Raw genomic sequence first — 24,763 nt, forward strand, 5'->3', positions numbered from 1 at the left:
TGACCAATTTTTAGTGTTAGTCTGTAGTTTTTCCTTTTGTGTGCTAAACACCAATTGCAAATAAAGAAATAACAGAGCATTTACAAATTTTTATTTTTTAAAGTAGGAAAAAAAAGTTTTGTTTTTTTTTTTTNTTTTTTTTTTAAAGATTTATTTATTTATTATATGTAAGTACACTGTAGCTGTCTTCAGACACTCCAGAAGAGGGAGTCAGATCTTGTTAAGGATGGGTGTGAGCCACCATGTGGTTGCTGGGATTTGAACTCTGCACCTTTGAAAGACCAGTCGCGTGCTCTTACCTGCTGAGCCATCTCACCAGCCCCTATTTGTGATTTTTTTATAACTTTAGATTTTTAAAAACAAAATTTGGGTACTAAACTATACTAGAAAGGTTCCCATCTGGCTTCATCTTATTTTTTAAGATTCTGCCTCACAAAAGAATTAATTAGAACAAAACAGATAAAAGCTTCATCTTGGTGATGGTAAAAGTATAACCTGATACTAGAAAGCATTATTAAATGAATCCATGAATGCAAACTAATTATCCATAAGCTGAACCCAAAGCAGTGAAGCAATCAGAATAGTGTTACAAGCTTTAAATCAAGTTGAGTTATTAATGGGAGGTTTTGCTTATTTGTTTCATTGTGTATATATTGTTTAAAATTCATAGGAAGAGATCATCAGAGCTGTGGGGGGGGGGTGTTGTTTTGTTTTATTTTACTCTTATTTTTTTACAGTCCAGTCATTACCCCCCTCCCAATCTACCCTCCCACAGTTCTTCATCCCATTCCTCCCCCCACCCCCACCCCCGCTACTCTGCCAAGCCTCTCCACTCCCTGAAACCATCATCTCTCACTGAGGCAGTCTTCTGCTATGTATGTAAGGGGGAGGGGAGGGGGAACTGGACCAGCAGCCCCATTGGTGGCTCAGTGTCTGAGAGATCTCAGGGGTGGGTTAGTTGAGACTGCTGATCTTTCTACGGAGTCGCCCTCCTTCTCAACTTCTTCCAACTTTTCCCTAATTCAACTACCACAGGGGTCCCCAGCTTCTGTTTATTGGTTGGGTGTACGTATCTGCTTCTGTCTCAGTCAGCTGCTTATTGGGCCTCTCAGAGGACTACCATCTACTCTCTAGTCTGTAAGCAAACCATAATATCAGTAACAGTGTTAGTCTTACATTTCAAAGTAAGTTAATTACTAAGTATGAATGGATGAGAGCTTTTATGATTATAGGCAGGAACCCTTTTCATATTGTTTTCTAACAGTTATTGCCCAGTCTATTCAACTAGGTAATGCTTGAGGCTCACCCTAAACTTGAAACCATTTTCATAGCTTTGCTTTAAGTACATCTTTTTAAAAGTGAAAACTTAAGTCTAGGGATAAAGGGATGTTGGTGTGGGTTATTGGTTTGTTTGTTTGTTTGTTTTAGTTCACGCTAGCCCCTTTGGACTGACTGACTGCCTGCCTGCCTTTTTTTTTTTTTTTTTTTTTAAGATTTATTATATGTAAGTACACTGTAGCTGTTTTCAGACACACCAGAAGAGGGCACCAGATCTCATTGCGGATGGTTGTGAACCATCATGTGGTTGCTGGGATTTGAACTCAGGATCTTCAGAAGAGCAGTCAGTGCTCTTAACCACTGAGCCATCTCTCCAGCCCCCGGGTTATTGTTTTTAAAATGTGATCTTTTAAAGTTTGATTAAGATCTTCAAATATGAAGATGCACCTGCCCAACTCTTTTATAAACTGTGATTGGTGTGCTTTTCTGTAAGATTTTTATTTTATGTATATGATGCTGCCCATTAAATAATTACTGCATTCTCCTCTGGAATATTCATATTGCCTCTGGGGGTGGGGCCAGTCAATAACTTAACCTAAGTCTCTTGTGGAAGGTTTCTTTCACTTAGAGCCGAGTATTAGTAAGGTAATTCAACTAGGTAATGCTTGAAGCAAACCCTAAACTTGAAACCATTTTCATAGCTTTGCTTTAAGTACATCTTTTTAAAAGTGAAAAGTCAGAGTATTAGTAAGGTTGAGAACACTGACTTAGAATAAGGTTATTTAGGCAGAGGCAAGTTGATCTCTGACTCACCGCTAGCCGGGGCTACTTAGTAAGATCCTATCTCAGTAACACACACGGTTCTTAAGTGTATGCAGTCAAGTTTTTTCTCTACTACTATGAAAATGGACCACCATTATCCTTTACTTTATGAATTTAACCAGATGTGGTTTTTAACAACTAGTAAATCTTAAAATGGTTATTCTTCACATTTAAATTTTCACAAAGTATATTAAATAATATGATGTTTAGCATGCTTGCCACATGATACTCTTGCCTTGAAAATCTAGTATAAGAGTCTTTATATAAATCAACCGTCATTGTTTTGGAAGCCAACATTTGGCAGTGAATGACACAAATATCTAAAACCAGAAAACTGTGATGAACTCAGACTGGAGTCAAATGCCATCAGTACACACTTGGGTCATTTTGTTTCCATTTTCTTCATAGAGTTATATGACCAATTTTTAGTGTTAGTCTGTAGTTTTTCCTTTTGTGTGCTAAACACCAATTGCAAATAAAGAAATAACAGAGCATTTACAAATTTTTATTTTTTAAAGTAGGAAAAAAAAGTTTTGTTTTTTTTTTTTCAAAAGATATTCTTTGACATCTTGTAAGTTTCCTTTTTAGTGCTTTGTCTTAATTTGAAATATGTTTTGAAATGCTCCTCTATTCTGAAGTTTCTCTATTTTTCTCATATCTGGAAAATTAAAAAATTATGCAGAACCCCAAGTTTAACAATCAATATGGGACTTATCTTTTTTTAAAGAATTATTTATTTATTTTCTGTATTCAAGTAGCTGACTTCAGACACACCAGAAGAGGGCATCAAATCTCATTACACATGGTTGCAAACCACCATGTGGTTTCTGGGAATTGAACTCAAGACCTCTGGAAGGGTAGACAGTGTTCTTAACCGCTGAACCGTGTCTCTAACTCCTGAGATATATCTTTTCTTAATGATCAAAGATTGTGATTTTAGCTATAGTTCTCATTTTTTTGTCCATAATATTATGTATTATTTTATTATTACAGTATAACCTCACTAGGTTCAGGATGATAGGCACTTTGGGGTTTGAATGGAAACTATAGTATTTAATAAAAATAATACAAGGAGCCAAATTTAATAAATTTAAGAAGGGAGAGAGATTGGAAACAGGAAAGCCAGTTAGTTAGATAAGAAGTGTCTTAAGTCAGTGGGGGCAAAAAAAAAAAATTGTGGTGTTGTGATGTATTCAAGTATTTGTGTAATGTACAATACACAGTATAGCCAGATGATTCTCTTGTAAAATTTGTGAAACACAGCAAAACCCAAAACATATATTCTGAGTAAATGAACTTTTTTTGTTGATGGTAGTGAAAGAAAAAGCTAAAGAGCATAAACTACTGTGAGAATGAAAGTAAAGATACTGAAGACTATGGGACACGATGTTTGTGTTCTACCTGGAGGATTAGTGTGGAACACACTGTGAAGAGTTCAGTTAAGCAGACTCCAAAACCACATGTTGTGGGAACTAAGAAAAGGCAGCAATCATAAATAAGACTGAGAAAGGATCCCTACTTTGTTTTTGTTTTGTTGTTTTTCTTTAAGATATATAGCTCATTAAGCATTAGAACAATCCTTTGGAAAATACTCATAGATGATGGGATTTTTGAAGCGTACATAGGACCTATATGCAAACAATTGATAGATTAAATCACCTTCTGAATTAAATCTAAGATTAAATTTTCGGGTAAATTTTAGAAATAAGGACAGACTTCTATGATCTAAAGAGATTGCTCAATTGGTAACAGTGCTTGGTGCACAAAAATAACTGCATATGGGACTCCAGCACACACATACATAAGCAGCCAGGGCATGGACCAGCACCTCTTACCCCTGTGTTACTGAGGAATCTATGAAGAGATGGGATTATCTCTGAGGCTTGGTGATAATCCACACAGCCATTTAACTGCCAACTCCAGGTTAAGTGAGAGACCGTTTCTCAAGAAAATAAAGCAGAAGGCAATGAAGGAAAACCATCCTCTTCTGACCTCTACATACATGTATACAATTGCATATAACACATAAACAAAATGAATGGGCAATTCAAAATTGTGAGAGTGGAATTATTTCTGCTTCTAAAATTGAATCTACGTATAAACTGTGCTTTATAAAGAGTAAATTCTGGTCAGTCAGTGGTGGCACATGCCTTTAATCCCAGCACTTGGGAGGCAGAGGCAGGTGGATTTCTGAGTTCGAGGTCACCCTGGTCTACAGAGTGAGTTCCAGGACAGCCAGGACTACACAGAGAAACCCTGTCTCAGAAAAAGGAAAAAAAAAAAAAAAGAATAAATTCTGGGCCAGACATGGTAGTGCATGCCTGTAATCTCAGCTCTCAGGAAGCTGCGGTAGGTGAATCTTTCTCTGTGAATTGGAGTCCAGCCTGATTTGCATAGAGAGTTTCAGGACAGCCACAGCTACATAATAGAATGACTCTGACTTAAAAAGATGTCCTACACCATCACTACCACCTAAAACAATTCTGTCGGGGCTGGTGAGATGGCTTAGTGAGTAAGAGCACAGACTGCTCTTCTGAAGGTCCAGAGTTCAAAAACCAGCAACCACATGGTGGCTCACAACCATCTGTAACGAGATCTGATGCCCTCTTCTGGAGTGTCTGAAGACAGTTACAGTGTACTTACATGTAATAAATAAATGAATCTTTAAAAAAAAAAAAAAAATTCTGTCACAAATACCAATAACCAGTTCACTTGGCATTACTAAGAAGTTTTGCTTGAAATAAGTTAACATGAATGTCTTTATTGTAAAAAGAGGTTATGAAATGGGTGAAACCCATATAAAGGAAGGCAAGAATGACGTTTATTCAGCAATAATAGTAGAGAATCTTATAGCTAGGTTTATCTAAATAGAACTCCTTTTGAAATTCAAACTATAATTTCACCTGCATAGTTCAAAAGGGTTTGTTGGTTTTATTTCAGATCTTTTAGCCTGCACTAGCGTTAGTCACATTCTAGGTATTTGAAAATTAGAAAAAGATTAGTAGCATTTAGGGAAAATAATAAATTTAGTTGGGAGGAAATATTTTTAATGATCTTTCTTTTTAACCCTTTGTAACCAGCAAGAAGTTGAGAAGTTTACAGACCTAGAGAAACTCTACCTCTACCTTCANCTGCCTTCTGGTCTTAGCAGTGCAGAGAAAAGGTAGACCTATCCTTGTCTTTGTAATGCTGCCTTGTTTGTAGGACCATACCAAGCTGTGTACATTATGATTGATTGTTATTTTAGTATTCCTAAGTTTGTCTGAACACAGATTGGAAAAACAACAGCTCATGTGTCTTTCATAATACTTAGTTAATATTCACCATCAATTTTGAATAATTCATTTGTGTAACTGACTAAATACTATGAAATGTAAGTTGGGTTTGGTTACACAGGACAGTGGGAGTATTATGCCATATAAAAATGTGAAAAAAGAACAGGAAACCAAAGAATAACCAGGTAAGTATTCTGAAGAATAAAGTGTGGGGTTGTTTTTAGTATAGTGATAAATAAGCACATCATAGGATGTAAGAAAAAAGAGAAAGTATAATGTTGGCCACATTAATGTAGGTGTACCTCACTTTCAGTACTTTGGGTATTGCTTTAGCTTCATCATTAAAAGTGCTTAAGTGGAGAGAATGTGGAGAGAATGTAGAGAAACAGTTCTTCAGTTTCTATTCTTTACAAATTTCGTTACCTTTGCATATTTCTGAGGATTCATTTCAAATTGTACATGAGAAATAATGAAATACACATTATGTTGCTTTTACCTGTTCTTACCTCATATCAACCATAATAACTAGTTTAATTATATCCTGTTCTAAACATGTGCTCAGTGTTTTGGAATCAGGTTCTTCTACTCAGAAGGCTGAGATTAGTGTCATAGTCAGTAGACTAGCTTGCCATATATGGACTATAATGCCCATTTCATGAGATCAGCTTATAAAAGTACTGCCATATAATAAAATTAATGCTGATTAGTGAACATGATAGTCTATGCAAAGATCCTAGTTGTAAGAAGGATGATTTTCTTGAGATCTCTCCTGTCCATTCTAGGGATGGAGTGTGTTTTAGTATGATTTCAGGGTAGGTACTTCTACAAGCATATTCTTTGAGTGTGCAGAGGAAATTGAATATAAAGAATTTACCACAATGTTTGTTCTAAACATTTAACAATTTAGGAAGTATAAATATATGAACAGGCAAGTAAGTTAGGAAATAATCATACAAAGGTAATTTTGGTCAAAACAAAAACCTTATTTTGTAATATCTTCACTACTTAACATGCTTTAGAATCCAACCCAGCAGTTTGGCCAAACAGGCGCCAGTATTTTCAGTGTGAAACAGATAGTAAAAACTGCCTCACAGTCACAAATACACAATTTTTATGTAGATTACTGTATATCTACTGTATGTCCTAAGTTCAATTTGATCTGCTAATATGTTTTTAACATAACACTTAGGCCTTGCTTTAAAAGGTATTAATAGAATTGCTGTCTGGTTCAGCTAAAATTTGTCTGTTTTATCATTAGTGATCAGAATGCCATGTCATCTAGTCGGGCACAGCAAATGCATGCCTTTTCCTGGATTCGAAATACCTTAGAGGAGCATCCTGAGATGTCACTCCCCAAAAAGGAAGTCTATGATGAATACAAGTAAGTGTGCCATGTGATAGACTAAGGCAGATAAGTACTGTGTTAGAGCAGGGGTTTACTTGTCTATGCTTATGGTCTGGCTGTTACTTGGGGATGCGTTTAGAAATTTCCAAGATTACTACCAACTCTACGCTTCTGTGCTAGAATATAATATAGAACAGAGTTATTAAATGAGGACTTTGTCCAGGGTTCTGAGGATAAAGAATGTATAGGGATACTGAATTAAAAGTTTCTTTCAGAATTTTAAAATGGCAAGAATAATGGGAGGGACTAGAGGGACAGTGGATGGCAATAAAAAATAATCCGTGCATAAGAAAAGACTAAAACATGGTTTTTTGTACTTGAATGATTTTCTTTTTTTTTAATTGGATATTTTCTATATTTACACTTAAAATGTTATCCCCTTTCCCAGTTCCCCCCATCCCGAAACTCCCTATCCCATTTCCCCTCCCCCTGCTTCTATGAGGATGTTCCCCAACTACCCACTCCCCCCCGCCCCCCGGCATTTCCCTACACTGGGGCATCAAGCCTTCACAGGACCAAGGACCTCTCTCCTGTTGATGCCTGACAAGGCCATCCTTTGCTACACATGCAGCTGGAGCCATGGGTCCCTCCATGTGTACTCTTCGGTTGGTGGTTTAGTCCCTGGGAGCTCTGGAGGGTCTGGTTGATTAATGTTGTTTTTTCTTCCTATGGGGTTGCAAACCCCTTCAGCTCCTTCAGTCCTCTAACTCCTCCATTGGTGTACTTGAATTTTTAAGCCACTTTTCATAAATCTAAAACCATCTAATTCTATCCCAACCAGAGAATATTGTAAAGTGTTTATTCAAGGATAAAAGAGATTTTGACATACAAAAACTACACACAAATAACTTTGATTATGCAAATAGCTTATTTAAATGGGAAATGAAAAGTATATATGTTATAGGGCTTTAAAGACAGAGCATGACCAGTCATTGTTATATTCAGTATTGCTTAGTGTGTTTATAGTTTATTTGAAAGGAAGAATTCATTCTGGTAGAATAAATAAAGCCAAAATTTTATGGTTATTAAAACATCAAACTAAGAAAAAATAGTATGTTGTAATTATATAATTTGTTAGAAAACTTTACTGAGAACATTGTTGATATCTGGCAAGAAAACTCTCTAGTTTACTCTTAAGTCTTAACTGCTCATTAAAGATAGCATAGTGGGGCTATAAAAAGGAATACATACTTGAGATGAGCTAAATGAAGGACTTTAATGTTTTAAGAAAAGTTGAAACTGAAAGTTGTTCATTCTTGCAATCTGAAACTCTGATGAGACCGACACCAGTTCTGTCCTCCCCCAGAATCAGAATCTGTATATATGTGGTGGGTAGATAGAATGATAGTGTGTGTCTGTGATCCCACAACGATCCAGGAAGATTCCAAGGAGAAAGTTATTTTATATTTGGGATACATGGGAAGCAGGAAGGGAAGGAGGAGAAAAGATGTATATTTATGATAAACATAGATTTAGTACAAACAGGGTAATTAAAATACAAAAGACCTTGTTAAACTTCTATACTTGATGTTAGCCAAAAGGACAAAAGGTGATCTTTCTGAAACATGTAAGAAGCTAATCTGAACTCAGTAAAAGAACACTTGTACAATATGCTGAAGAAACTCTGAGTTGAAGATCCAGGAAATTGACGTTGTCATCAAACTTCTATGACCAGGACAAGTGTTTAACTGTTCTTTTTATCATTTGGCATATCTATAAAATGAAATAAAGTGAAACTGCATAAGGTGTATTTTAGTCTAAAATTATAAACTTGTCTGAAGTAGAAAATGTTGAAAAATTATCCAGAGATGTCTTGCTAGTTTCCTAAAAGAAATTTTTAACAAGTGATTTTTTTTAAAGTTTATTTATTTATGTATTTTATGAATATTGGTGCTTTGTCTGCATGCATACCAGAAGAGGGCATCAGATCTCATTATACACAGTTGTGAGCTGCCATGTGGGTTTTAGCAATTGAACTCAGTATCTGAGCCATTTCTCCAGCCCCAACAAATGATGTTTTCATGGTAGACTATGAACAAATCCATGACATGCATATATTCCTGAAGTGTTGGCCTTGCCTATTCAACAACTCATATCACCTGCAGAGACATCACCTCAGTTTGTAAAAATGTGACCATAATGCATGAAAACAGTTCATATTTTCCTAATAATGTTCTGCCTTGGGTAAAGCTTGGTTATATTTTACTATTAAATTATATTGAATTTTTCTTTGAAAACAAGAAATAATAAAGGTTTTTCTTAAGTAGAAGAGATTGAGGGCCTGGAGAGATAGCTCAGTGGTTAGGAACACTTGTTGCCCTTGCAGAGGACCCAGGTTCAGTTCCCAACACCGGCATCGTGGCTTACAACTATCTGAAGGATCTTACAACTTATTCTGACCTCTATGGCCTGTGTACACACACAACTACACATACATTCAGGGAAAACACTCATACACATAAAATAAAAATAAATCATTTTTAAAATAAAGAGATTGAAATATCATATTGTTAAGGAACACTAGTGACATTTCCAATCTTGTACAGTTAATTTTCAGCTTAATTGAGTTCTGTGAAGCATGTCACAGGGATTTTGATGGGGATTACATTGGAGCTGTGTATCATTTTTAGTAATATAGCTTTTCACAATATCCTGCCAAACCATGACATTTACATTCTCTATTCAGTGTCTTAGTTTTCATGTGGTGGTCTTTCATATCCTTGGCTAGATTTATTCCTAAGTATCCTGTTGAATATGGGAGGATCTTAAATTATTGTAAATGCGATGTCTTTCCTAGTTTTTATTTATCATGTTCATTACCAGTATATAGAAAAAGCAACTAATTTTGTGTGCTGGTTTTATATGTAGCTGAGGCTGTCCATGAACTCTTGACCTTCCTATCTCTACCTCCACCTCTTTCTGCCATGTCCAGCTGCTTTCTGTTTAATATTTAAATGTGGCATGCAAAAATAAGCAAACTTTAGATATTCTGTGTCTGTCCATAACTTGTACTCCAGTGGTCAAACACAGTTTGTTCTGGGATTACACATACTAACTATAAGAAACAGTTTTGAATTGTAGAAAAATTGACTAGTCTGTTAATGTTTGGTTTTGCTTTTTAATAAGTAACCCTTTTATTTTGTTTCACTTTTTATTAGTTTTTTAGGTTATACAAAGTAATGAGTTTCATCATGGAGTCTTTGTGCGTGAATACATGTCATTCTAAGGTGCTCTCACTCATCATGGAGTCTTTGTGCATGCATACATGTCATTCTAAGGTGCTCTCACTTGCCCCTCTTCTCTACTGCCTTACCACCATGACTCTCCTCTTTCCACCGGTTAGTTCCCACCTTTTGTATTCTTTTAGCTTCCTTCCTTTTCACTTCCTATAAAAATCTTTCCTCTTTTTCTGGTCTTGTGACCTACAAGCATACATGCATCATAAATGAAATTTAGGTTCTGCATATAAGAGAAAATGTGATCTCTGTCTTTCCGAGTCTGGCTTATTCTATGTTACATAGTAGTTTCATATTGCATCCATTTTCTTGCAAATACTTTATTTATCCATGCAGTTATAAAAGTTTTTATTGAGCCGGGCGGTGGTGGCACATGCCTTTAATCCCAGCACTCCGGGGGGGGGGGGCGCAGAGGCAGGCAGATTTCTGAGTTCGAGGCCAGCCTGGTCTACAGAGTGAGTTCCAGGACAGCCAGGGCTAAACAGACAAACCCCGTCTCGGAAACAAAAACAAAAAAATTTATTGTAAAAATGTACCACATTTTTTAGTCATTAATTTATTGATGGCTAATAATGTCAATAATAAATTCCTGTGAAACCAATGCAAAGTTCTTTTTTCTACCTAGAATATTGACGCTATAAATACAAACGTATAAGGATCTCTAAAGTATTTAGAGTCCTTCAGGTCTATAGCAAAGAGTGATAGAGCTGGGCCATATGATACTAATATTTTCATTTTTTTAACTTTTAAGAAATGTATTATGATTTATGTGCACAAGTTGCCATTGTCAGTATTTTTATTACAACAACAGAAATCAAAACAGAAAAAGCATCAGGTTCTTCACCTGCTGAGCCATGTTGCTGGCCCTGGTTTCAGTTTGTTGGAGGAGCCTCCATACTGATTTCCACAGTGGCTACATAAGTTATATACTCCAACCTACAGCTGATTCTGAGTCCCTTTCCCCACCCTGAGGACACCCTGATTCAATCATGTTTATATTAAGTCTGTTGTACTTATACCTGACTAAATTAGAATGTTGCAATCTTTTAACCTTTAGTGTAATTGCTAATGAGGTATGAATTGTATTACCTGGTTTTGCTGGTTATCTTCTTTGTGTTATACCTCATTTTGTTCTTCTGTTTCCCCTATTGCTGTCTCTCCATTAAACAGCTATTTTCTAATAATTATTTTCTATTTTTTTCACTTTCTACATTTTAGAGTTTTGTCTAATAGTTGCCCCAGGATCTATTTTGGATTATACCAACGAAAAGTCAGAAGCAAATAAACATATTTGTATATGTATGTCCTCGTTTACCTTATTCCATACATTTTTTGGTAACGTGTCCATCAACACAGATTTATAAATGATGTTTTATGCAATTGACTTTCAGTTCAGATAGGAGAATATTAAAAATTATACATGGAAAATATATTTATTCTATAGTTTTTACTGGTATTCTTTATTTCTTCAAGTGACTTTTTTTTTTTCAGAGCTGCTATGTAGTGTCCATTTAAGCCTGATTTCTTATAGGACACATCTGCTAGTTTTAAACACTTATTTTTATCATATCAAAATTTCATTATATATTTTAGAACTATAACTTTTTTAATATATGTAGTTTCTGTCTTTCTATTGATATTTCCTGTTTGGTGAGATTAGGTTTCACTTAACACTGAGTATATTTTAAGGAGCTGGTTTATAGTAAGTACATCTATCTAGACTTCCTCGGGGATAGCTTCTAACAATTACAATTTGGGAACAGGGCAAAAATTTTGATTATTTTATAGCTCATAGTTCTTTATTGCAAGTTAGACATAAAATATGGTACTCTAGAAGTTAGATTCAGTCTCTGCCCAAGGTTTGTGTGTGTGTCATTTCTTGTGGTTATTAATATTTGTTGGCTGCTTGGGGGATAATTTTTTATGTGGCCTTTTTGAACTGTACTGTGTCACTATGACTATCTACTGAAGTCTCCCTGGCTTAATAGTCTAGTAAGATATAGATTTCAAAAAGGACCTGGAACCAATAAATCTCCCAGTCTTTATTCACTGGGGGTCTCCATAGTATGTATTAGGATTCAGCCTCAGCACTCAGATGTGGAATTAGCTGTCATTAGCCTTCAGTTTCTGCTTTGGGGAGGCTTTCTCTTTAGCCTGAGATGGGAACTTCAGGCTTTCTCATGTCTCAAATACTTGTGATGTAGCATCTCAGGACTGTTCAGATTGTTTTTAATCTTTTTCTTAATTTTGTTTGTTTGTTTGTTTGTTTTTCGAGACAGGGTTTCTCTGTATAGCGCAGGCTGACCTCGAACTCAGAAATCTGCCTGCCTCTGCCTGAGTGCTGGGATTAAAGGCGTGCACTACCACGCCTGGCTCTTAATTATTTTATTTACATTTCAAGTATTGTCCCCCTTCCCAATCCCCACTCCACTACTCCCCCACCCCCTCCCTTAACTGGAAACTTAAGTCTTTGGAAAGTCAGTTGGATGGTGTTTTGCTGGGGCAAACACATGAAGGAACATTTTGTTAAAGTGGACACAGGTGTGAAAGGCTAAGGCAGACTCATGAAGGAACGTTTCAGAAGCAGTCATACAGAGAAGAGGAAGTTCTGCTAAAACAAGCACGTGAAAGGACATGTGACAGAGGATTCTTTGCTAGTGACACACATGTATTGGTCTGCCTTATATTGCACAGCCGAGAACTTCTGGTGTTCCTACTGGTCCCTCCTGCTGACTGGTGCTAAGGCTGGTGCCTGGTTGTCTCAGCTAGGTGGTGTCACCATGTCACCGTTGTTGCTAACCTGACTCTACCAAATTGGACTGCTGATATATCTGTGAAGTATTAGTGAGTGGATCGAGCTGCTGCTGCCTGCTCACTGAACTGATTTTCAGACAACACAGACAGGAGTTGCTCCAAAGAACCTTTCTAAACAGGTTCACTCCTCCAGCCCACCCTCCCCCCCCCAAACCCCACTACCTCTGGTGGGTGGTGGTAGGCTACAAGTCCTTAAGAACCATCATTAAAAATAAAGTTTGAAAAAAATTAAAGTTATACATCGCCCTCCCCTTTGCCTTTAAGAGGGTGCTCACCCACCCACTCAGTTCCACATCACCCCTCTAGAATCCCCCTTCTTTGGGGCATCAAGCCTCCACAGGACCAATCACATCCTCTCACTCTGATGCCAGATAAGGCAGTCCTCTGCTACATACATAACAGGAGCATGGACTGGCCCATGTATTCTCATTCACTGGTGGCCTAGTCCCTAGGAGCTCTGACGGGTCTGGTTAGTTGAAACTTTTGTTCTTCCTATGAGGTTACAATCCCCTTCAGGTCCTTCAGTTCTTCCCCTAACTGTTCCATTGGGGTCCCTAAGCTCAATCCAATGGTTGGCTATGAGTGTCTGCATCTGTCTTAGGTGCTGGCAGAGCCTCTAGAGGACAGCCATGCCAGGCTCCTGCCTACAAGCACATCTTGGCATCAGCAATAATGTTAGGGTTTGGTGTCTGCAAATGGGATGGATCCCAAGTTAGGGCGGCCTCTGATGGCCTTTCCTTCAGACTCTGCTCCATTTTTTGTCCCTGCATTTCCTTTAGTCAGGGACAATTCTAGGTTAAAATTTTTGAGATGAGTGGGTGGCCCCAAGCCTCCACTAGGGGCCATGTCTATCTACTGGAGGTGGTCCCTTCAGGTTCTGTCTCCCTGCTATTTGGTATTTCAGCTAATGTCATCTCCATTGGGTCCTGGGAGTTCTTTTAATTGGGTTATTTGGTTTGAAAAGTCACATCACCTCATTAGATGCTGAAAAAGCCTTTGACAAAATACAACACCCCTTCATGTTAAAAGTCTTGGAGAGATCAGGAATTCAAGGCATATTCATTCCTAAACATAATAAAAGCAATATCCAGCAAACCAATAGCCAACATCAAATTAAATGGAGAGAAACTTGAAGCAGTCCCACTAAAATCAGGGACAAGACAAGGCTGCCCACTCTCTCCCCTATTTAGACAACAAAAAAAGGTCAAAGAGATACATATTGGAAAGGAAGAAGTCAAAGTATCACTATTTGCAGATGATATGATAGTATACATAAGTGACCCCAAAATTCTACCAGAGAACTCCTACACCTGATAAAGAATTTCAGCAAAGTAGCTGGATATAAAGTTAACTCAAACAAATCAGTAGCCTTCCTCTACACAAAAGATAAATGGACTGGAAAAGAAATTAGGGAAATAACACCCTTCGCAGTAGTCACAAATAATATAAAATATCTTGGGTAACTCTAACCGAGCAAGTGAAAGACTTGTATCACATGAACTTCAAGTCCCTGAAGAAAGAAATTAAAGAAGACCCAGAAGATAGAAAGATCTCCCATGCACATGGATCAGTAGCATTGACATCTTAAGCCAGGCATGGTGGCGCACGCCTTTAATCCCAGTACTCGGGAGGCAGAAGCAGTCGAATTTCTGAGTTCGAGGCTAGCCTAGTCTACAAAGTGAGTTCCAGGACAGCCAGGGCTATACAGAGAAACCCTGTCTCGAAAACCCTAATAATAATCATCATCATCATCATCATCCCAGCACTCAGGAGGCAGAGGCAGGCAGATTTCTTAGTTTGGGGCCAGCCTGGTCTACAAACTGAGTTCCAGGACAGCCAGGGCTATACAGAGAAACCCTGTCTCGAAAACCCTAATAATAATCATCATCATCATCATCATCCCAGCACTCAGGAGGCAGAGGCAGGCAGATTTCTTAGTTTGGGGCCAGCCTGGTCTACAAACTGAGTTCCAGGACAGCCAGGGCTACACAGAGAAAAGGTCATCTTACCAAAAGCAATCTACAAATTCAGTGTAATCAATCCCCATCTAAATTCCAACTCAATTCTTCACAGAGAAAGAGCAATTTTTAACTTTATATGGAATAACAAAAAAACCCAGAATAATAAAAACAATTTTCAACAATAAAAGAACCTCTGGGGGAATCACCATCCCTGACCTCTGTACTGCAGAGCAATAGTGGTAAAAAACACATGGCATTGGTACAGAGACAGACAGGTCGGTCAGTGGAATAGAATTGAAGACCCAGAAATAAATTCACACACCTATGGCCACTTGATCTTTGACAAAGAAACCAAAACCATACAGTGGAAAAAAGAAAGCTTCAACAAATGGTGCTGGTCTGACAATCTGCATGTAGAAGAATGCAAATTGATCCGTTTTTATCTCCTTGTAGAAAGCTCAAGTCCAAGTGGATCAAAGACCCCTCAAAACCAGATACACTGAATCTAATAGAAGAGAAAGTGAGAAAATAATCTTGAACACATGAGCACAGGGGAAAATTTCCTGGACAGCACAGCAATGGCTCAGGCTCTAAGATCAACAATTGACAAATGTTATCTCATGAAACTGAAAAGCTTCTGTAAGGGTATCTGGTGTCTGTCTTCAGACACACCAGAAGAGGGTGTCAGATCTCATTACAGATGGCTCTGAACCACCATGTGGTTGCTGGGACTTGAACTCAGGACCTTCTCAAGAGCAGTCAGTGCTCTTAACCACTGAGCCATCTCTCCAGCCCCATTTTAGCTTATTTTTGTAGAATTAAATATTTACTTTTACATTGTGTAAATGATGTTATAAATGACATGACAAAGTAAAAAGAATTCTGTGTATTTTGAGTGACCTTTTCAGTCATATTAAATGTTAATTGTATTTCAATCTTTAAAGCTTTTTTTTTTTTTTTTTTTTTTTTTTTTTTTTTTTTTTTTTTTTTTAATCTTTAAAGCTTTTTTTTTTTTTTTTTTTTTTTTTTTTTTTTTTGGTTTTTCGAGACAGGGTTTCTCTGTGTAGCCCTGGCTGTCCTGAAACTCACTCTGTAGACCAGGCTGGCCTCGAACTCAGAAATTCGCCTGCCTCTGCCTCTCGAGTGCTGGGATTAAAGGCGTGTGCCACCACACCCGGCTAAAGCATAATTTTAAGTAAAAAAGAAAAAGACCAAATGATCTCATTTTAAGAATGTTAAGAGTGAGTTTTTCTATAAATGGAACATTCTTTGTTCTTTACCTTTTTATAACTTATATAATATAACCTAATGCTGAGTTAGGTGTTAATTGACACCAAATTTTGCTTGATGAACACTGCAGTTAAAGCAGGAAAATTAAGTTGCAGAGATTTAAGTTAATCCACACCTTCATTTGTCCTAGCATGACCTATGGCTTGTAATACAGCCCTTGTTTTCTAAATCATGACTGCATGTACTCTATTATTTCTCCATAAGTTAGGATCATTGACTATTTAGAATTTCCCAATGGGTAATAATAAAATCCTTTTTCTTTAAAAATGAACCTACTGAAATCTAGATAGGCCACCTCACAGTAGAGCTGTCCCTTATCAGGGAGGTGCTCACATGGGCACCAATATTTAAAATTATGACAGTTTCTCCACATGACAGGAAGTTGAGCTATACAAACTGAATTCATTTCTAATTCTAAGATTTCATGAGACTAAAGAGATACAAAGGGAAAGAGTGATTCTGGACCTTTGAGACTTCTCATTGCCCTTGGTGTCAGCCTTACCACTGGAGTACAAATGTTAGTGCAAATGATCTCTAAGGTCTCTTAGTTCATATCCCATGTTTTGAAGTTTCGTTTTAACAGGTTTATTTCACTTTATTTTTCTTGTATAAAATTCCTTATGTTCTGGAACAAAGACTCCAATGTGGGTTTTGACAAGATGATCAGTGAATTCCTGATAAGGAGACTAGGTGAACAGTCTCTTCCCAGAGGTTGGGGGTCAGGTAGCTGTAGGTCTTGGAGATGGCATCAAAGGTGGCCTTGGCAAAGTTGCCCAGGGTGGCAGTGCAGCCTCTGGCTGATGTGTAGCAGTCATCAATACCAGCCATCATCATTAGCTTCTTGGGCACAGGAGCAGAGACAATGCCATTGTTTCTAGGGGCAGGGATGAAGCATACCATCACAGAGCTACAGTGGCCTGTCACCTTGCATGAAACAGTATGAGACTTGCTAATCTTGTTCTCCCAGGAGCCTCTCTGCACAGGGATAAAGAGAGTTTGGCCAAGATTGTGTCCTCTCAGATGGTAGTAGCTACCTCCTTGGAGCATCTAACACCAAGACCAATGTGACCATTGTAGTCCCCAATAGCTACAAAAGCCTTGAACCTGGTCCTCAAGCCCGCCCAAGTCTGCTTCTGTACTGGCAGGCTCTTTAGAACCTCATCCTGTAGGGATATACCCAGGGGAAAAAACCAATGATCTCAATTCCTTAATGGTCGAAAATAGGTAGATCTCCAAGGACTTGATTTTAGGTCCTTATCCAGGCAGCCCAGCTTGGGGACAGGAATCTACTCTTCAGCTTTACCTCCAGGAGCCAAGACTCTGACCCATGCCCCTAGAAATCTCTGCAGAAGCTTCGAGGCCTCCAAATCATGGGGCTGGGGAGAAAGAAGAGGAGACTGTTTTGAAGTTTTAAACCATCTTGTGGTATTAATTGTGTAATGCTCTGCAACTGGAAGTTATCTTTTCTCTGTGCATGTACCTGTATGTATATACACATTAAAGCCCTGCAAGATGGGCTTATATGTACTCATTTCACACCTAGGGTTTGACCAGAGCTAGAAACTTTATAGCAATATACTGTCTATGTACAAATTTCATACAAATTTCCTAGATGCCATTGAAAACAGTATTTAGATCCTTAGAGGAAGTCAAGCAAATTTAATCTGAATTTAGCATGCAGCTCCCCAGAGTGAGGGTTTATAAATTGTCCTGAATTAGTGGGATATCCATTGGTTCACTTTACCAAAAGTGTATTGAACTAACACCATGCTTTGTGATGTTGAATTCCGTCACTGTTTGAATTGCTCTCCTTCCTTTGCAGGAGCTACTGTGACAATCTTGGCTACCATTCATTAAGTGCTGCTGACTTTGGAAAAATCNTGAAAAACGTCTTTCCAAACATGAAGGCACGCCGTTTAGGCACTAGAGGCAAATCTAAATATCCTTTATCAGAGTGCTGTCAGCAATCTCTTTTGACTCATCTGCTAATGTAGTTCATCTGGCCACTACATTTTGAAATAAGTGTAAATCAACAAATAAACAATTCAAAGTCCTTAGTAGAGTAACTACAAATGCTATTTCTCCCACTGATACCAAACTACATAAAAAAATAGCAAATGATTTCTAAGTTAAGATTCTGGAAGATGTTATCTTTTTATCATTTTATGCTTTGTATTTTATTTATTTTTTTATTCATATTTATGTGTGTGTTCCTATGCACCTGTATGTGTAGCATATATGTGTGCATGTGCCCTCAGAGATCAGAAGAAAGTGTTGAAATCTCTGGAACTAGAGTTACAGGTGGCTGTAAACGTCAAAGTGTAGGTGCCAGGAACCAAATCCAGGTTCTCCGTAAGAGTTGCAAGTGCTTTTAAGCACGGAGCCATCTTTTCAGCCCCTTTTATCACCTTGTTATTATCCAATCACCTTTGCTTTAATAGTAAAAGTGGAGAAAGATGTTAGCTTATCATGTTTCCCTCCTGTAATTCAGAAACATGGGAATCTCCCTGGTTAAAAAATATGTATGATGTTAATAATACACTAAAAAAAAAGTTCTTGTCTTGTAATGAAAGACTAGTGTTAAATTTTTTTTTTTTTTGCAACCATTAAAGCTGGACATAGAAATCAGAGAAATAATATATAAGCATACAGAAGGGGATGAAAATTAAGAATTTATTACAGATTGACCCAAGTGTCTACCACAAGCTGCCCCATTGTGGCTGGAAGAAAGACACCTAAGCACCTGCCCTGGCCACAGTGGTCTGGGATGGCCAGAAGAAAGACACCCATACCTGCCTCTGGCACCACTACAGTGGAAGACTGCGTGATGGAGAGATGGAAGAGAAAGTGAGGCCAAGGGGTTCGTACATTGTGGGGAAAGTGGAACTAGAGACTCGAAGGTGGTGAAGAACAGGCAGATGTGTGGAGGCCATGGTGAGGTCCTTACCTGGGCTGCTACCTAGAGCCATGATCCTGCTGTAGCTGGAGTATGCCTTGAGATCTGGTCCAGGTTACCACCAAAGCAGATGTCCATGGTCTTGGTTGCCACTGGGGCAGTGGGACATGCTGATCTAAGTGGCCTGTGCTCCTGCAGGGAGGGAGCATGTCAGGATCTGTGATTTTATGGCAGCCAGGAGCCTGTGTTGATGTCCAAGGCCAGTGTTCCACCAAAGCCCATGCAGGTGTCTCTGGTTTAGACTGCTACCTGAGGCACTGTGCTGAACTGGCCCCACCCCTCAACAGCAGCACCTAGACTGGGCAGCATAATAGAGCTGACCCTGAGGACATGCGGGCAGGAGAGTTGACCCTGCACCTTGCAGGATGTGGCATTGAGTGATCTAGCAAGGGCAGTGCTAGAGAGCTTGCCCTGATGGTTCGGGCACTAGAGAAACTAGGGGCTGACTAACACAGCTACCTTCCAGGCCCAGATCTACAGCTTTGAGTTGGCCCCACCCCAACATCTACTCCATCTATGATCTACTGGAGTCCATGAAAGGGCAGGTCCTGCAGATCCAAAGCTGCAGGATCTCTGTGACACAGGGTATATCTGAAAGGAGTCCCAAAAAGGATCCAGTATTGATGATGAAAGCAGAAGCCAGAGGCCTCAAATTGGACCAATGATTCATTGTAATGAACATTTGCAAGTAAAGATGTGTGGACAAAGAGTTCAGCACAGTGCCTCGGGTAGCAGTCTAAACCAGAGACACCTGCCTGGGCTTTGGTAGCAACACTGGCCTGTGGAACACACTGAGACTCACTACAGCTTCCACAACAAGATTTTTTTTCTCTTCCAGGTTTCTTTTCAGGGGAAGTTGCAGTGGTAGAGGGTGGATACAAAGGAACAAAGAGATGAGTGGATTGGGGTGCATGTTGTCAAATTCACAAAGGGTTAATAAATAGAGAACTTACTAAATGTTTTGCTGCTCCTAGATTATAAAACAGAGACTATCTTTATTAGAAATGCATTCATACCCTCATCATTAGCTCATGACCTTTTTTAAAGCCTTAAAGTAGCTACTGTGGCAATGAGAGAAGGGCTAGTAAGGAAGAAGGCTACTTTTCTAAAGGAGTCACAGGTGCACCACTCTAGCCTTGTTTCCTGAATTCAGACATAAAAGGTCTTGATGTGTCTTTGGCAAGTTACAAGTGATAATCCTGTATGTTTCAGTGGAAAAAGAAATATAAAGGTTAAAGCCCTTGTGATACTCTTAAGGGTTGTTTTTGTCCCTCTGCCCCAACTCAAGTTTCCTATCCCTTTGCCAGGTTTCCATCTGGTGATTCCTTCCCTCTGACCTGCTTGTTACTGGTGGCTGGCACTGCATAGTGGGAACATTTCTTCATAATGTTATAACAGATGAGATTCCTTTTAAGACAGTTATGCTGAACATTCTACGAGAAATGTTTCGTTTTGAAAGCATTGAAGCATTCTGAGTTTCTGCTAGTACATTGTGCTTTTATTGACAAATTCTCAAAGTATATGTTATTTCCTAGTGATTGTATTCTCATTTTATAAACAGTTCCTTCTCAAGTGCTATCTTTATAGGCAGCCCACTTAAAGTGGTTTCAACCTTAACTGTTTATCACATATTGCTACAGTGGACTAAGGAAAAAAGCTTTTGTTCATATGCCAACACTGCCNAACCTTGACTTTCATAAAACTGGAGATGGGGTAAGAATCCTACTATTTCTTTTTAATAAAGAGAAATGTGCCTTTAATTAAATGCATTCTGTTCAGTATGTTGGTTAAAATCCGGAACTGAGAATTGTTACTTCCACAAATAAAAAGAAGGAGGAGTGGGAAAAAAAACACCCACAATGACCAAAAGATGTTAGTGAAAATGACCTATATCACCATGAAATTCAGGAGAATAAAGACCTAAAATTACTAGTTTGTAGGTATGTCCATAATATATATTGATGATACCTGTATACTTAAGGAAGGGAATCTTGTAGAATAGCTATATTTGACTTCTCTAGAAAAGAAAACAGGGAGCTGGAGAGATGGCTCAGTGGTTAAGAGCACTGACTGCTCTTCCAGAGGTCCTGAGTTCAGTTCCCAGCTACTACATGGTGGCTCACAACCATCTGTAATAGGATCTGATACCCTCTTCTGGTGTGTCTAAAGACATCTACAGTGTACTCAAAAATAAATACATATTTTTTTAAAAAAGAAAAGAAAACAGGGCTACTATGCAATGTAGTTTTTATTGATACTAGAGAAAGCTTTAGAAATACCAAAAACATCTATTTGTGTCTAGTTGCTCTTTTTGTTTTATTTTTGAGACAGTGGCTCTCTATATGGGCCTATCTGTCCTAGAAGTCAAGTCACTATGTGGACCACAGTGGCCTTGAACTCACAAGAGATCCACCTGTGTCTGCCTCCCAAGTGCTGGAATTAAAGGTGTGGGACACTGCACCTTGATTTAGCTGCTATTTAAAGTGCTACATTCACCCTACTCTAGACTGACTGTTCTTTACAGATTCACTCTTATGTGCAAAGCTGTTACATGTCTTCCAACAGCTCCTTCATGCTGTTTTGATCCAAGAGATGTATTTTGTATCTCCCAATAAGAACACATATCATCAATGTACTTCATCTTAATTTCTCTGAACATTATAAGAAGTAGTAGTAGTAGTATAGTAGTAGTAGTAATAGTATTTCATAAAGTTAACTTTTCCTCTTTCCTTTGTATAGTTGGAAGGAGTTGAACCATCTGGGCAGCTTCAAAGTATTGAAGAAGAAGTTATCTCTTCTGCTTGCCGTCTTGTGTGTGAGTGGGCCCAGAAAGTGTTAAGCCAGCCATTTGACACAGTCTTGGAATTAGCCCACTTCCTTGTAAAGAGNCATTATATAGGCACCAAGTCAATGGCAGCTCTGACTGTGATGGCAGCAGCACCGGCAGGNATGGAAACTGACTGCATTGCTATAGTTAGAGCTGGTAGCAGCAAACAGAGAGCTTGGGGGCCAGTAAAATGGCACAGTAGGTAAGAGCACTTAGCTACTGCCAAGCCTTATGACCTGAGTTCAAGCCTCAGAAACAGAATGATGAAGGGAGAGAACTGACTCCCTCCTGCAAGTTGTCTATGACCTCTACATGCACTCCCTGGCACATGTGCATTTATAAAGAAATAAATCAAGTTTAGAGAATTGATTAATGAAGTCTGTGACCAAAGAGCTTCATCGTTTAAGTATATGTATGAGTTCATTCTTACTTCAGTTCACACCTAATGCAGATGTTTTATTAAGCTAATAAAATGAAAACTATATTGTTAAGCTGAAAAACTTAATCTTATACTTTTCTGTGTTGCTCTGCTAGAATAAACTATTTGAATTCCCCTACCATACCTTTTTTATGGCTGTTTTTAAATGTAAAGAATATGTATTTTTAAGTCTATGTGTATAAATTAGTTAAATGTTAAAAGTAAAATAAGATTAAATTTTAAAATTATGTGCTAGGCTCCTGTCCCAGAAAATAATCTTTTTTTTTTTTTTTTTTTGGTTTTTCAAAACGGTTTCTCAGTGTAGCCCTGGCTGTCCTGGAACTTACTCTGTAGACCAGGCTGGCCTCGACCTCAGAAATCCACCTGCCTCTGCCTCCCAAGTGCTGGGATTAAAGGCATGTGCCACCACATCTGGCAGACATTAATCTTGTAAATAAAATGATCTCTGAACATCAATGACTGGTGGTTTTATTTTAAAAAATTAAATTTTATAAAGTGGTACTATAAAATAAAAAGAGCTTTGTTTTTGGTTGGTTGGTTGGTTGGTTTGTTGTTTTTGAGATGGGGTCCCTCTATTAATAGGGCCCAGGCTGTCCTGAGACTAAACATAGAAATCCTCCTACATCTATCTCTAAGGTATTTCACCACATCTGGCTGAAAGAGAATTTCCTTAATCGCAGTTTAAATGATAATTTTAATTCAAAGAGAAGATTTTGGAATTGACATCTTTAGTAATTAACATTATTGTTGGAATATCTGATGCAATCCTAATTGAATAGCTGTATGTAAGGTATCAATTCTAATGGAAAATTTTAAATGCCTTAATTCACTTATACCTGACAGATTGTAGAGTGAATAAATTATATTACCTAAAAAATTATTTCTGTGGAGAGTATTAACATGAAACTTGTTCTCCAAGATATGTCTTCTAAGTTAAATCTAAATGTTTTTTTAAATCTGCAGTACATTTATCCTGAAGAGATTTATTGTTGATGTTGTGCATGAGTGTATATATTCTCTCCTTTTCGTTTTATGGCCAATTGAGAACCAGTATCAGCAAAAGAGCCTCTCACAGTTGCTAGTCACAACTTTTCCTTCCTGAATATGAACTGTATATGACCAAACCTGACTTCTCACTTAATTAGACACAAGCATGGTATTGCCTAGTAATACCAATGTGTGTCACTAAGTAGCTCACATATATGTTAGCTCCCTTAATTCCCTCAGGCCTATGAAAAAGGTGATGCTCATTCTAGGAAACAGACTCGNGGAGGTGAAATAGTTTGTCCTTGGCTAGAGAAGTAATGCAGCTAGGATTTGAATACTGTTTGCCTGTCTCCAAAGACCAGGCTACCTCAGTTACTCATACTAACTTCTTATCTTCTTGCAAAATAAGACTTTGAAGGGTGTGGAGCCTTGAACCCTCTGTAATCTCTCTTTACTCTCCCACTGATAGTTGGAGGGGTGCCTCTGTGGATGGGGGCTTGGATTTTCTGTGACAGAGGAAGCACCATCTGTTTCCCATTGTTTGCAAGATTGACCAAAAGACAATGAAGGGATTTTTGAGCTGTAAGTCTAGTAAAGTAGAGAGATGGCTCAGCAGTTCAGAGCACATGTTGCTCTTTCAGATAGCCTGGGTTCTAGTCCCAGGACCCATGTGGCAGCTGACGACCAGCCATCTGTAACTCCTGTCCCAGGGGATCCAAAAACCTCTTCTGACCTTTGCAAGTACCAGGCATGCACATAGTACACATGTGTACATACATGAAGGCAAAATATTCATACACATAAAATAATAAAAGTTTTAAATGTACTAAAAATACATGTGTGAACAGGTGATTTTTATTTTTAGAAGCAACATATAAGAACACAAAACTTTACCAATTATATCATTACTGAAAACACTTTGTCTTGAATTTTATTCTCAACTGTTAGTACATTTTTAAAAGAATACTCATGATAAATTAATTTTCATCCTTTGAAGGCAAATTTTTTTTTTTTTTATAAGTACAGTTTCCATCTTGAGGACAGGTTGTGTTACAAATGTCCTTTTTATAAGTCAGCTGCTTGGAAATCATTCCTGTCCAGAAACCCTGGCAAGAGGACAAGGCAGAAAGCTGTGAGCTGTTGGCAGAGGCTTTCCTGGGTGCAGATGCTAGGAGGAACGCTGAGACGGGGCCAAAGGGAGCAGCGAGGCTGAGTTCAAAGAGAAGAACAGTAATTACAGCACTTAATAGAAAAGGAGAGGATCAAAAATGAAGGATTAACAACCAGAATTTGCAAAGGAGAATTCCTGTGTCTTTAACTTCTTCCTAGCCTCGCTCCCTCCCGCACCAGCACCAAGTTGTAGCTGATGCAGAGCAGAGCCTGGCTAGGGACCGAAGGCAAAGTGCAATTTTTATCTTTTTTTTTTTTTTTTTTTTTTTTTTTTTTTTTTTTTTTTTTTTTTTTTTTTTTTTT

The 24,763-nt window shown here is 38.2% G+C and overlaps 1 protein-coding gene across 2 annotated transcripts in view; it reads left to right on the forward strand.

Annotated features, from left to right (window-relative positions):
- Positions 1–22,240, forward strand: part of Rfx7 (regulatory factor X7) — a 77,265-nt gene extending 55,025 nt beyond the window's left edge. For both annotated transcript variants that reach the window (XM_029543244.1, XM_021207329.2), the window contains exons 4-8: positions 5,181–5,263; positions 6,634–6,756; positions 17,904–18,020; positions 20,666–20,750; positions 21,777–22,240. In XM_029543244.1, coding sequence (XP_029399104.1) covers positions 5,181–5,263; positions 6,634–6,756; positions 17,904–18,020; positions 20,666–20,750; positions 21,777–22,070 — 702 coding nt within the window. In that variant the 3' untranslated portion in view covers positions 22,071–22,240. The remainder of the gene's footprint in view (positions 1–5,180; positions 5,264–6,633; positions 6,757–17,903; positions 18,021–20,665; positions 20,751–21,776) is intronic.
- Positions 22,241–24,763: the final 2,523 nt, after the last annotated feature.

The sequence above is a fragment of the Mus pahari genome, chromosome 10 (assembly GCF_900095145.1).
Source record: "Mus pahari chromosome 10, PAHARI_EIJ_v1.1, whole genome shotgun sequence".
Classification (NCBI taxonomy): Eukaryota; Metazoa; Chordata; class Mammalia; order Rodentia; family Muridae; genus Mus; species Mus pahari.